The 13,324-nt window shown below is 42.9% G+C and overlaps 1 protein-coding gene across 4 annotated transcripts in view; it reads right to left on the bottom strand.

Annotated features, from left to right (window-relative positions):
- Positions 1–990: 990 nt before the first annotated feature.
- The window catches only part of NOL4 (nucleolar protein 4), a 201,491-nt gene continuing 189,157 nt past the window's right edge, over positions 991–13,324 (bottom strand). For all 4 annotated transcript variants that reach the window (XM_027792460.2, XM_027792462.2, XM_027792461.2 and 1 more), the window contains 2 exons: positions 11,552–11,632; positions 991–2,939 (listed from right to left, as the gene is read on the bottom strand). In XM_027792460.2, the coding sequence (XP_027648261.1) occupies positions 2,746–2,939; positions 11,552–11,632 (275 nt within the window). In that variant the 3' untranslated portion in view covers positions 991–2,745. The remainder of the gene's footprint in view (positions 2,940–11,551; positions 11,633–13,324) is intronic.

The following is a 13,324-nucleotide window of genomic DNA, read 5'->3' as shown; positions in this document are numbered from 1 at the left end:
AGGGGAGATCAGCCATAGGCCTTGAAGGTCATATGGTGAACCCCAACTTCCCTACTTCTCTTTCAAGAGAAGAAGCAATTGAGGGAGAGAAAAGAGGAGTCAGAAGGTAGAACACAGAAGTTAATCTCTTACCGCCTCATCCTCTAGCCTCCTGACCTTACCTGCATTTAGCAAGACAGCTTGAAAAGCAGCGAGGCTGCCCAGCCGAGAAGATTCCCGGCTGGCAAACAGCCTCTTGGACAAACTGCTGGTTGCTGCTTAGCTGGCACTTTGTAGCACAGTGTCCTGGACAACAGGACTAAGGAAACTTTGAAATGTAGGCATAGTTGTCACTACTTCTCTGTGGAAGATGTATGCCAGACTTCTTCTTCTGATGAGGCCAAGGTAGTGACCTGGCACAAGGTACCTGCTTCATCCCCTCTTGGCATGCACAGACAGAAGGTGCTGTAGACACTTGAAAGTGGAAGAGAGGAAAAAGGCACTTGATTTCTAAGGCTTTTGAATGCCTGGTGAGACAAATGCTGAGGCAACCACACACCTGTGGTAGAGACAAGCCATAGGGTTTCAGAAGCATGGTGAGAAGATGTTAGGAGCAAATGCATCTCTCAAGTGATGGGTAGCAGCTAGTAAGGATTTGCAAAGATATTCTCATATCCAGGAATAAGTGACTTTAAAAAGACATCCAATAGATTTTTAAAAATAAAGTGGCAAAATGGTGTAGCCTCCAGCCAACTTAAAATTATAACATGCTAGTGAATCGGATCTCATGATTTATGGACCACCCACTTCTGCTCTTATTGAGGAAATGCTTCATTAATACAAAGCTCCAGCTAGATTGGCCTACTGGATTTACTTGATAATTTTGAGAAATTAGGTTTGGGTGTCTGCATGAATTGGACTGGAAGGCCCTTTTTCCTGTTTAAAGACAGTAAGATTTATAGCTTTAAATGCTATGTAAATGTAAATGTTATAATGTTTCACAATCATGTATTTAAACACAGAAATCTGTTTATTAACCCAAACAAAACAGAGGAAATGATTCCAGCCCTCAGGTTTTGAATTCTCATTTAAATATGTGAACATCAGTCCACAACTTAGAGATGTTTGTGTATCTATGTACCTCCAAAATACTCATATTTCATAGGCTTTTTCACATTAATATTCACCAACAGTATCACAAAAGTTCTTTTTCTTTTACATAATTGTAAGCAACAGTAATTCTAGAAACACTAGAGAAAAAAAAGCATAGCAATGTCCACAGTTACAAGAAAAAGTGCACATTACTTGGTCACAATCACAGTCATTACTTGGAAAACTATATGTAACAAGTAGATATAAAATATCACTGATGCCTTAAACTCATTGTCAAAAACAGAATTACATAAAATTTTGTACATGAAATAAGGCAAATTTAGGAATGCACAAGAAACTTGTTATTCAACAAAAGCTAAACAACAGAACAGATAGTACAGTAAGCATAAACTAAAGTACTTTTTTTCTATATACTTAAAAATAAGCCTGCTGTAGTGCACAAAGAAAACACCATTAATGTGTAATCAATATTATAAAATAAGAAATAGAGGGGTTGGGAAGAGTGGGGAAGGGGAGAGAAGTGTTTTATTATAGTTGCAGCTGCATCCATTTACAGTTTTGTACAGGTTTTAGCTAGGCCTGGGAATTATACAAATCATACCAGAAGTGTCAATTACCTCCTCGGTAAGAATTTTGTTTAAATTAAGGAAACAAAAAATAAATACACACAAGAGTGCAAATTTTCAGATTGTCACTTGCAACCTCTTAACATTCATCATCTACATCCAATCACAACTAGAGGGACTTGTATAGGACAGCAGCAGTGATCATGGAGTTAGATGAGCTCACCATAAGAAATCAATTTTATCTTTTTTTTTTTCTCAATGATATGTCTTTTTTAAAAAACCCTCAACTCTTTATTAATTGCTAATAAAGCTGCAATATATTACAGAATGGAGCTGAGAATGGTATGAATGCAGGAAATGCATGCTTCCTTTGGAAAGTATTCCATACATGACAATTTACAGTACATGGGGGAAGAATTATCCAGCATCAAGAGTTACTCGTTGTAGAAAGAATATGAAGTTGGGGAGAAGGGCACAGTCAGGGGTTCAAGAGAGGAAGGGGGGACTTAAAATACCTCCTCAAAACATTTTCAGGACAAGTGAAAAAGTTTACCAAAGTAACAATGAAAAATCTTGAATGAAAACAAAAATCTTTTGTTTTGTTTTTTTATAAAAATTACATTTTTTTAAAATACAAGATCCTTTTAATTGTAATTGTGCCCTGTAGCAACAGGACATTTGGCAACGTTTTGCCATATACTGCAGCTTTAAGTCCAATGAGTCAGTATCACATTCCACTAATATTGCACTTGGATCTTGAACCATTTTTTTTAAAACCATCACAGCATCTTCTGTTTCCTCCACTTGTTAGAACGAGTTAATTTCTAGCCACTTTTTCGATATTTATGCTGACACACTAAAACAAAAGCAATAGGCTGGACACAGTAAAGTACCTCGGAAATACCAGAGGTCGAAGTTCACTTGAAGCACCTTAACACATCACTTTATGGATCAAGAACAGTGTGGCATTATGGTAATTAACTCTCCTAAAAGACTGTGCAGTAACTGAAGTGTGTGCTCTGGGAAATCAAAATGTCATTAGTGGAAACTCTGAGATAAGACCAGGCCAGTGTGAAGGTTACATGACTCAGTTCTGCTGCAAAATAAGGTTTTCCAGTTCATCTGCAGAACGCAATAAAAACGCGGCTGATTCTCGATACCCTGCCACAAGCTGCCTCACTGCATTTATTTCAGTTGGACTCAGCTGGGGTCTAGAGCTTGAACTACTGGAGGATCCAGAGCTGGTTGCTAACTGCCTCTTCATACTGAGATCTGTTGGACCTGCAGGTAACAAAAGAAAAGAAAAGAAGCTTCAGATCTGCGGCAAGAGACCTTTCACAGGTCTGCAGCCACAAATGCAGAGTAATAAAATCTGCTCTCAGCTGAGTGCCAATGAGAAGTAGCAGAAACAAGCAATAACTGTTCAGTTACCAGTTGCCCTGCCAGGAACCACAGTGATTTATATTTATATATGAAAGACACCCTTCAAGTTCTATTTACACTACATGAGAGGCAACTCCACCGCCAGTAGAAAATCACCCTCTAGGGCGTATCCATACAGTGTAAGCCACCTGCACCCCAACACTGCCCTGGGATCTGATCCTGGTGAGCAGGCAGAAGATTCATCTGTGCCTCCCCCAGCTCCAGCTGCCATCGTAGGCTTCATGGCATTCTGCACATTTGCAGTTTTTATCAAAGAATAGAAAACTTATGTTCTCTAGATATCTATTTTCGCATTTTATGATTAAATCAGCATGTGGCCAGATTGTGAATCCCTTACAGATGTAGATAAATAGTCATTCACTTGACTAGCCCTGATACCATGTGATCACTTGCATAAATAGCTAGTCATGAATGAGATTAGGCTGTGACAATCTGGCTGCTACATTGAGGAATTCACTATCATCTGTGGGGGCTGCATACAGCTGGCAATATACTGCAAGGATCTTGTGAGGCCTGAACACTGAATAGAGAATCTGCAGCAATCACTATGTTGCCTTGGCTTACAGCAATATGCTTAGCACTTTTCATCAAAGAATATTCTCAAGACCATGTATGCTGCATGCAGAAGACAGCATTCCTGAGGGTGGTCTGCATGTTACTATGATCAGCAAAACCATCTGCCATCATTAAGTTTGGCTTTGTGTGGAATTTCCCTGGTCATTTGGCCATAGTTATTAATCAGCTAAGATGTATGGTGCTTTGATGAGATGTTTCTTCCTGGAGCGTAATCTGGACAGGTAGAATTGGACTGAGGACTTTTTTTAGACACACTAGAACACAGATGACAAGTATACTTATCAAGCAGTTTATTACGTGCAAATCTGGAAGAACATTATTCATTCATTTTGACAGTGTAGCAAATCACAGAATGGTCAGGTTTGGAAGGCATCTCTGGAAGTCATCTAGTGCAACCCCCTGCTAAGGTAGGTTCTCCTAGAGCAGGTTGCACAGAGTCACACCCTGGTGCATTTTGAATGTGTCCAGGGAAGGAGACTCCACAGCCTCCCTGGGCAGCCTGTGCCAGGGCTCTGCCAACCCCAAAGTAAAGAGCATACTCAGATGGAGCTGCCTGTGCTGCAGTTCGTGCCTGTTGCCCCTTGTTCTGTCGCTGGGCACCACTGAAAAGAGCCTGGCCCCGTCCTCTTGACACTCACCCTTAAAATATTTGCAGACATTGATAAGGCCCCCTCTCAGTCTTCTCCTCTCCAGGCTGAACAGCCCCAGCTCCCTCAGCCTTTCCTCACAAGGGAGATGCTCCAGTACCCTAACCATCTTTGTATCCCTCTCTAGTCGTTCCCTGTCTCTCCTGAACTGGGGAGCCCAGAACTGGACACAGCACTCCAGACATGGCCTCACCAGGGTAGAGCAGAGGGGGAGGACAACCTCCTTCCACCTGCTGGCCACGCTTCTCCTGATGCACCCCAGGATCCCATTGGCCCTCTTGGCCACCAGGGCACACTGCTGGCTCATGGCCAGCGTGCTATCCACCAGGACTCCCAGGTCCTTCTCCACAGAGCTGCCTCCCAGCAGGTCACCCCCAGCCTGTACTGGTGCGTGGGGTTGTTCCTCCCCAGGTGCAGGACCTCACACTTACTTCATGAGGTTCCTCTCTGCCCAGCTCTCCAGCATGTCCAGGCCTCGCTGAATGGCAGTGCAGCCTCCTGGGGTATCAGCCACTCCTCCCAGTTTTGTATCATCAGCAACCTTGCTGAGGGCACACTGTCCCTTCATCCAGGTCACTGATGAATAAGCTGAACAGGACTGGACCCAGCACTGACCCCTGGGGCACACCGCCAGCTACAGGCCTCCAGCTAGACTCTGTGCGGCTGATCACAGCCCTCTGAGCTCTGCCATTCAGCCAGCTCTCATCCCACCTCACTGTCCACCCATCTAACCCACACTGCCTGAGTTCACCTATGAGGGGAGACAGTGTCAAAAGCCTTGCTGAGGTCAAGGCAGACAACACCCACTGCTGTCCCCTCATCTACCCAGCCAGCCATTCCATCACAGAAGGCGGTTAGGTTGGTCAGGCATGATTTCCCCTTGGCAAATCCATGTTGACTACTCCTGACAACTTTCTTTTCCTGCACATGCTTAGAGATGACAGCAAGGATGTGCTGTTCCATGACCTTTCCAGGGATGGAGGTGAGGCTGACTGGCCTGTGGTTTCCTGGGTCCTTCTTGCCCTTTTTGAAGACTGGGGTGACATTGGCTTTCCTTGAGTCCTCAGGTAACTCTCCTGTCCTCCATGACCTTTCAAAGTTGATGGAGAGCTGCTCAGCAGTAACATCTGCCAGCTCCCTCAGCACTCAGGGGTGCATCCCATTGGGGGTCCATGGATCTGTGGGTGTCAGGTTTGCTTAAGTGATCCCTAACCTCATCCTCTTCAACCAAGGGATAGCCTTCCTTTCTCCAGACTTTCTCTTTTGCCTCCAGAGTCTGAATTCCTGAGGGGTAGCCTTGATATAAAGACCGAAGCAAAGAAAGCATTCAGTAACTCGACCTTCTCTGTATTCTTCGTCACCAAGGCACCCACCTCATTCAGCAGTGGACCCACATTTTCCCTAGTCATCCTTCTTCTACTGATGTACTTGAAGAAGCCCTTCTTGTTGTCCTTGACACCCCCCACCAGATTTAATTCCAGATGGATATTAGCCTTCCCCATCGCATCTCTGCATGTTCTGACAACATTCCTGTATTCCTCCCAAGCAGCCTGTCCCTTTTTCCACATTCTGTAAACTTCCTTCTTCTGAGTTTTGCCAGAAGCTCCTTGCTCATCCATGCAGGTACTCTGCCCTCTTTGTTTGATTTCTTACTCATAGAGGTGCACCTATCTTGAGCTTGGAGGAAGCGATGCTTGAATGTTAGCCAGCTCTCTTGGACCCCTCTACCTTCTAGAGCCCTAACCCATACAATTCCTCTAAGTAGGTCCTTGAAGAAGCCAAAGTTAGCTCTCCTGAATTCCAGGGTTGCAATCCTACTTATTGCCATGCTTCCTCCATTCAGGATCCTGAATTCCACCAAGGCTGCCCCCAACCTTCACATCCCCAGCCAGTCCTGCTTTGTCAGTACAAGGTCCAGCAGCACACCTCGCTTTGGTGGCTCCTCTACCACCTGTGTCAAAAAGTTGCATCAATGCTCTGCAGGAACCTCCTGGACCATGCGTGCCTAGCTGTGTTGTTTTTTCAGCAGGTATCAGGGTGGTTGAAGTCTCCAGTGAGAACCAGGGCCTGTGATCGTGAGGCTACCTCCAACTGTCTGGAAAGGCCTCACTGAGTTCCTCTTCCTGATCAGGTGGCCTGTAGTAAATCTGTACTTCTGGAAGGCAGAAGATCAGACTAGCCTGATCTTAATCTTAATACTCTCCTGGAAATTGGGATCAAGTTACCCAAGTCAATGTATCTTGCTTTCCTATGAGAAAAATGTCACCTTTCACTTTCATCTGGACAATGTATGTCAATGCCAAGGCTATCTCAGCATTGGCTCACTGGATGGCCCTTGCTTCCTAAAGAGAGTGGAATAATTTTAATTTAGCATATTAAATTTTGGAATACAAAACACACCAATTCATACTTTAGATGTTCTCTTAAATAATCCCACCAGAATCACAAGATTCAAACCCAGACTCATTATCTTAAGCACTAATGGAAAGAGATGTACTGATTTTCAGAAGCTGAAGATCTGGTCATAAACCTTATTTATTTGTCTTTCTTTTATGCTTATGCAGAGATACAACTGAGACCACAAAGAACGTGGAGATCGCCATGTCCCCACACTGAAGTTAATGAAAATCTCCCCTTGCGTGAATGAAGGCAGAGCTGGGACTATGAAAAGAAACTACTTGAACAGAAAGGGTCCTATTACATCTTACTTCCTACTATGCAACTAGCATGACAGCACTTAGCCTTACAACTGTATTATCCAGCTTTACACTGGCATAAATGAACTGACTTTTAAGTAACTTCCAGCGTACAAAGGATAAATAAAGGACAATTAGCTCAGTGAATTTGTTTCAGTGTGACTGCACGCTGCAGGGAAACGATCACAGTGTGAAGAAGCTCAGAGGATATTTCTAAGTAAAATCTTAACCCAGCACAGAGAAGGAGGGTATACAAATCATAAAGCCAGCTGGACTGAATGGTTGTAAGAAGCCATTAAAGACTTCTGTATTTATTGAGTCAGTAGCGAAAAAGCTACCACTGACATATTGAGGGCATTGTGCTCCATATGAACCTACTTTAACTTTTATGTTCTTTCCTTGACTCTCATTCATGTGACAGCCAAAACCACACACACAATATATAGCATAACAGAGCTTCTGTGGCAGAGCACATCTTTTTCTGCAATAAAACTGAAGGGGTTTTCTCATTGGTAATCCAGATTTTTAAGTGACTGAATAAGATACTAAGTTTATTTCACTCATAAGTAGAAAATACATAGAAATGCGCTTGCTCACACCTCTGAGGTTTCCCTTACAAAAAACGATGAGTAAAAACAAATTAAAAGCACTGCTCTGAAAGGAAAACTAGGAGAACAGATGTCCAGCGAGCATAAATCAGTGTAACTCCTCACAAGTCCATAGGGTCACAGTGATTTACACAAACTAAAGATCTGGCCCTGTACTCCTATATGTCCAGATTAACTATCATGAGGGAAGTTTTTTTAACGCTTCAGGATATATAATTTTGAAATACTGAAGGAACTGGAAATAAAGTTCCATGCAAGTGCAAATCTGCAGTCTGCATTACACAAGAAACCATCAGGACCCAGAAATCCTCTTGGTCTGGGGGACTTGCGTTATATACAGAGCCCTTGGATACAAAGGAAATTAGAAATACTGGATTTTAACTTACCCCAGCTACTTCAAACTACTCAATTTTTTTAAAAAAACTCTATATACTAGGAAAATAAGATTTTGCTTCACTTCCCAAACTTCTTCCTTCTACTTAAGTCACAGTGCTGTCTTCCTTGCCCTCAAAGAAAAGCCTCCTAAGCAAAAAAGCAAAGAAATACACAAACACAGAAAGTGTTCATGTCTGTGGTTTAGGACAGCGAGTATGCCTGTGCCTTTTCAGGAAGGGAAGCTGCATGTGCTGCCAGCGAGCTGAACAGAAAGAGAACAAGCCACACCTGATGTGGGGATAAGGATTTTAGTTCTTTTAATTATGTTATGTGACATACATAACCTCACCTCCAAAGCTTGCCTATGACAGCCAAAGTTTTTTATCTGGAAGAATACCTCGCTCAGAGACTAGCTCCACGATGTATTATATTAGTCTCCACTTTTAATAGCTATGATAGACACTCACTGACAGTATTATTGATTCTTAAAATTTGTCCAGGCTGCTATATGCTAAAAAGGCTATAACTTATCTGTAGCTTCCTTATCATACCTGGTCGTTCAGAAAATAAGAAATAAATGCATCTTTATCTTATCGTGTAGATTTTTCCTCTGTGATTTTATGCAAATCAGCTACTGAAGCACAGGAACCTAAATCTTACTTATAAATATCCACCGCATTTCTTTAACCAGACAAATAAATCACAGATATTCTCAAGGCTTAAAATAGCTGGTTAAGCTTCGTGTACCGCTGTCCCCAGAAGCCATTACTACAGATGACTAAATCTGGAGAAAGCTGAACAGCTTCACCATGATTTTTTTTAATAACTACGCTAACTTTAAATAGAACTATTTCCTTAGTGTATTTAGTATTATTTATTAAGTTGCCAGTCTTCACAGGAACAAGTGCATCCTCATATAGAGGAAAATTTGAATATTTTTGCAATTAATTTTGCAGTGTCGGGTTCCTCCAAGGTGACACTGCACATTTTAGCATACTGCTTCCTATCCTGGAGTACTTCGGAACAATTAAAAATCTTGACTAGGTATTTCTCTTGGTGTGTACTATTATAACTCACAATTGTCACCTCCCACGTTTTTATAACAGCACAACATTCTCTTAAGCAGTGGGTTAAACAAATTGCTGGGACAGATCCTTTCTTTTATACTCTTTCAGAAGACAGAAGTGTCATTTGTCTGCCTCTTGCTGAGGACACCTGACTGACTTACACTTTAACACAAGAATATTTTTCTATTTACCACCTCAGTCCAGTTACATAGACCTAATTTCCTCTACGAGGTGGAACTGTTCTTGTTGGAACCACATCCAGCTGAATATGAGAACGCTGAAAACCCACTCTTCACGTGCTAGACAATCATTTATCAAATTAGCTGCTAGGAATATCTGCCATTAAATACACTGCTGGACAAATGGCTTTTCTGTAAATTGCAAGACTTAAATGGAAATAGTTATTGCCTCATGCTCTACTCATTAGCAACATGATTTATATCAAATTCCAAAATATGGGTCAGATGTAGATGTGCTGTTACTGATTGCTTAGACACTGTCAACTGTCTCAGCAAAAATCCCTTAAGAATTGTATGCTGTCACTGGGCAGCTACCAATCTTATAATTAACAACTACTGAAAGAATAATATATGTGTCAATGACTTTCAAAATGGTTATAACCATTGCAGATGATATTTTAAAATAACAAAATTATTTTTTAAAATATGTGCTTAAGCATCTATGCTTCTACATTTTAACAATGGTTAAGCAATCTTTTTCATCAGTGAAGATGTAAAAAGCAGTGGCACTTATTTATAGAAAAATACATTTGTCCATGCTTTGAAATCGCTCTTGTGTATCTTTTCTATTGCACTTATTCCCCTCTGTCCCTTTTTTCCCCATGAGTAGCTTTAGAAGTGAGTGTGTACTGGATACTCATATACTCCAATAAAACTAAATATAAACAACTATCAAAATATGCTACTTTTTCCAAATCAGATGTATTTATTACTGCAAGAATGTTTTATTGTGATATTATGCATCTGCCAGTGTTTCTTTTCCTCCTGCCTTCAGAGAGCAGATGTGCCTAAAACTATTGTTTCAAAAGCCAGATCTCCGATCAAGAAAAAGGGACTAATGAATTGGACCTTTTAAGCTTCTTTCTCCCTTCTATGCCTTTCCCTCTGGAAAACAGACCTTCAGCTAGCTTAGCAGAAAAAACTGCTGTGTTGCCTGAGGAAAAAGATGTGAAAACACAGAAATGCCTATAGCCACTGAACATCATGCATTTTCACCAGTCAGCAAACACACTGGTTTGTGATGAAATGATTATGTGAAGTTATCCAGTAATGTTTCCTGTCCACCACAGGAGATTAATTATGTGGCATACACCTGTCTTGCCTTAATGGCTGTCTCCTGAGCTTTGTGCAAAGGTAGAAAGTAGGATACTGCCCAATATATCTGCAGACATTCCACCCCTATTCCTATGGTGGGAGCAGACTAATACTTGCACATTCCATGTATCCAGTAAGATGACAAGGAAGAGGAAGGGGGAACAGGAACATGGGGATGATCTTAATATAGAATTCAGCCACAATTTCCCAGTGAGAAATTCCTACCTTTGCCACAGCACAGGTCAAACCATTCAACTTCTCCCAATCCCATATTTTGACTTTTTTAAACAGGGCTAACACACTGTCTCAGGTTTCTAACCCTATCACTCTTGCTCTGTGTCTACTCATGCCCCACGCTCCAGCTGTGTTAGAGACAAGCTGATTTGTCTTTTACCTCTTTCTCCACTTTGATGTCATCAGGGTAGCAGTGAGAGCACAGAAATCTGTGCAAGAGTAGACATGTAAAGAAGAGCTGGAGAGAGCAACCACAGCAAAAATCCCATTCAACCCCTACACATCATGGCCAGCCATGCTGTGGGTAACCCAGTCAGCACTTTTAAGAATTAGCTACATACTGGATATTCTCAGCTGGACATTTTTTTTAACCTAGTTTACTGCCAAGAAGCCTCTACTGATCATGCCAATGCCAAGATTTTACAGAAGGTTACAGCTTCACCAGATTTGAGGGTGTGGAAATGAGGCACCCTCCCTACTGTCACATGCCAAAGTGGACAAGAGTGCTTGGCCCTCCTCTCCCTGCCCCAGAGCAGCACAACCATGCTGATCATTGGGGCTCAACAGCATCAGCTCCAGGAGCTTCCCCCAGATACCCCACCATCTTTAGCAGGTCTGCACCACCCAAAGGACCAGGAGGCAAAAGGACCAGGAAGGCTGACTGGCATGTGGGTAAGAGACTTGGCTAAAGCAGGGAACAGCTGGGAGAGTGCAGCCCTTCTGGACCTCTGGAAGGCAGTAGCAGGGAGAGGTGAGCAGTGTGGCAGGGGTCTAGCAGCTACCAACTGGACCATGGGGCCATTTGTCCTGGTCTGCAGGCCCGCCTGTAGGAGAGGAGGCTGAAAGAGAAGTCTGCCAGGGCTCAGGATCTGTTTGTGGTGTGAACATGTTCAGATTCAACAGAAGGACTCACCTGAGCTGGAAGGGGACTGGACGTTTGTGGTGCCTGGGATGCAGTGCTGAGTTGTAGCTGTGGTGGAGGTAGGCTGCAGATCTGTGTAGAGAAATGGAGACACAACAGCTGCTTTGTCTTACCATGACACAAGGGCATGTCCTGCATGGCCAGTCTGCATAGAGTCTGAAACACCCTCTCTTTTCACACACACAAAAGGAAACGACTGACATTTCTACCTAGAAAACCAGGCAACGATGCAGAAGAAACAGCCTCAAATCAACTCCAGGAATTCCAGCAATGGCAGCAGAAACACTCTCCACATCTCTTGGGGAAAACAGACCTCAGAAAATGAAGTGGCTGTGGACAGTAAAGCTCTGACAAGCCCGCCCTGGCTTTAGAGAGTTCTGACAGCTGACAGTCATCAGGAGAGGGCAGACAGCGACCCACTGGACAGAAACATGTGGGGAGACAGGGCAATCCCACTCTGTCAGGAGGGGCTCAGCAGCATGCAGGGACTTCAACAGCTTCTGCCAGCACCAAGAGATTTTGCTCCCAAAAGAGCAGCCTGTCTCCTGTCCTCGCCCTCCTGCTCTCAAGCTGGGCATCCCTCCAGGCTCAGCCCAGGTGTGATGGATTGGAGCCAGCTGAAGCCTTTGTGGCTGACTAGGAGCTGGCAAGCAAATTTTGTTTATACCCACTGGGCTACCCCACCTCTGAGATTCTCTGTTCAGTTCTGTAGCAGGAACTGCATTAGCCTTAAAAAAGAGAACGTGGAAATCCACCATTCTCAAAGAGCATCCCTTTTCTTACACCTACAAGAATCAAGGACAACATCCCCAAAGGCTTCTCCCCAGCCCATGTACAGGCTGACAGAGGCTCTGTCAACCCACAGATTGCTTGGTGATGGGGTGAAGCTTTCCAGCCAAGCTGGCTTGGCCTAAAGGGTTTAAAAGCAAAGGGAAAATAGACCTTGGTGCTGTAAGCCCAAGCCTTTTCTGCTGTTTTTTTCCTGCCTACAATAAAGAAGGAGTCACTGTACAAACTGTTGCATTCTGCTTGCTCATATTGAAAAGTTGCATGAAAGTTTGCCCCATGCAGTTGTGTAAAAAGCTCATTATGGTTTTGTAATTAGCCATGTAGAAGGACAGGCTGAGGAGGGAAGCACTGCAACAGCAGGCACAGAGAAGTCCCTAAGCCAGAGCCACCAAGCAGTTAGGTGAGCAGATACCCAAGTCGGCAGGCTGGGATCGGAGTAAGGATGACTTTTATAGGGGAGGAAATAACCAAATTAAATGAGTTACAGCATACAAATACATGCATCAGTTGGACTAGTAGATAGGAGAGCTAATTGGACACATTATATTACTGTGGGGAAAGGTCCAGAAATAGGTATTCGAGCAGTGAGTTGTTTTGCAACTTCTCCTTTTTTCTGTTTTAGCAGATATACAAAACCACACTGTATTTGTTTATACACACATCCTGACTGAGCTGTACATATATTTTTACACTAGATGAACATTTGTAAATGTTGCAAGAACATTTGATGGGTTACTAAATTGAAAAGGAAATGCATCCTTAAATTACTTCTTAGGTCCCGAGAATAACTTGCAAGCAAATATCCTGTTCTCCAGAGAGGAAACTCATTAACCATTGTAACAGCCTTGCATATGTTTGGAAAAAAGAGTCCTTGAAAGTGTAACAATTGCAAACAACTGTCCTGTGAGGTCTGTCAGGAGGGAAATCATTACCCCTCTCAACTGCAACTCCACGCACTCCTCTTAGTCTACAAAT

The sequence above is a fragment of the Falco peregrinus genome, chromosome 3 (genome assembly GCF_023634155.1).
Source record: "Falco peregrinus isolate bFalPer1 chromosome 3, bFalPer1.pri, whole genome shotgun sequence".
NCBI lineage: Eukaryota > Metazoa > Chordata > Aves > Falconiformes > Falconidae > Falco > Falco peregrinus.
Note: the sequence above shows the minus strand (reverse complement) of the source record. Positions and strands in the feature narration are given on the sequence as shown.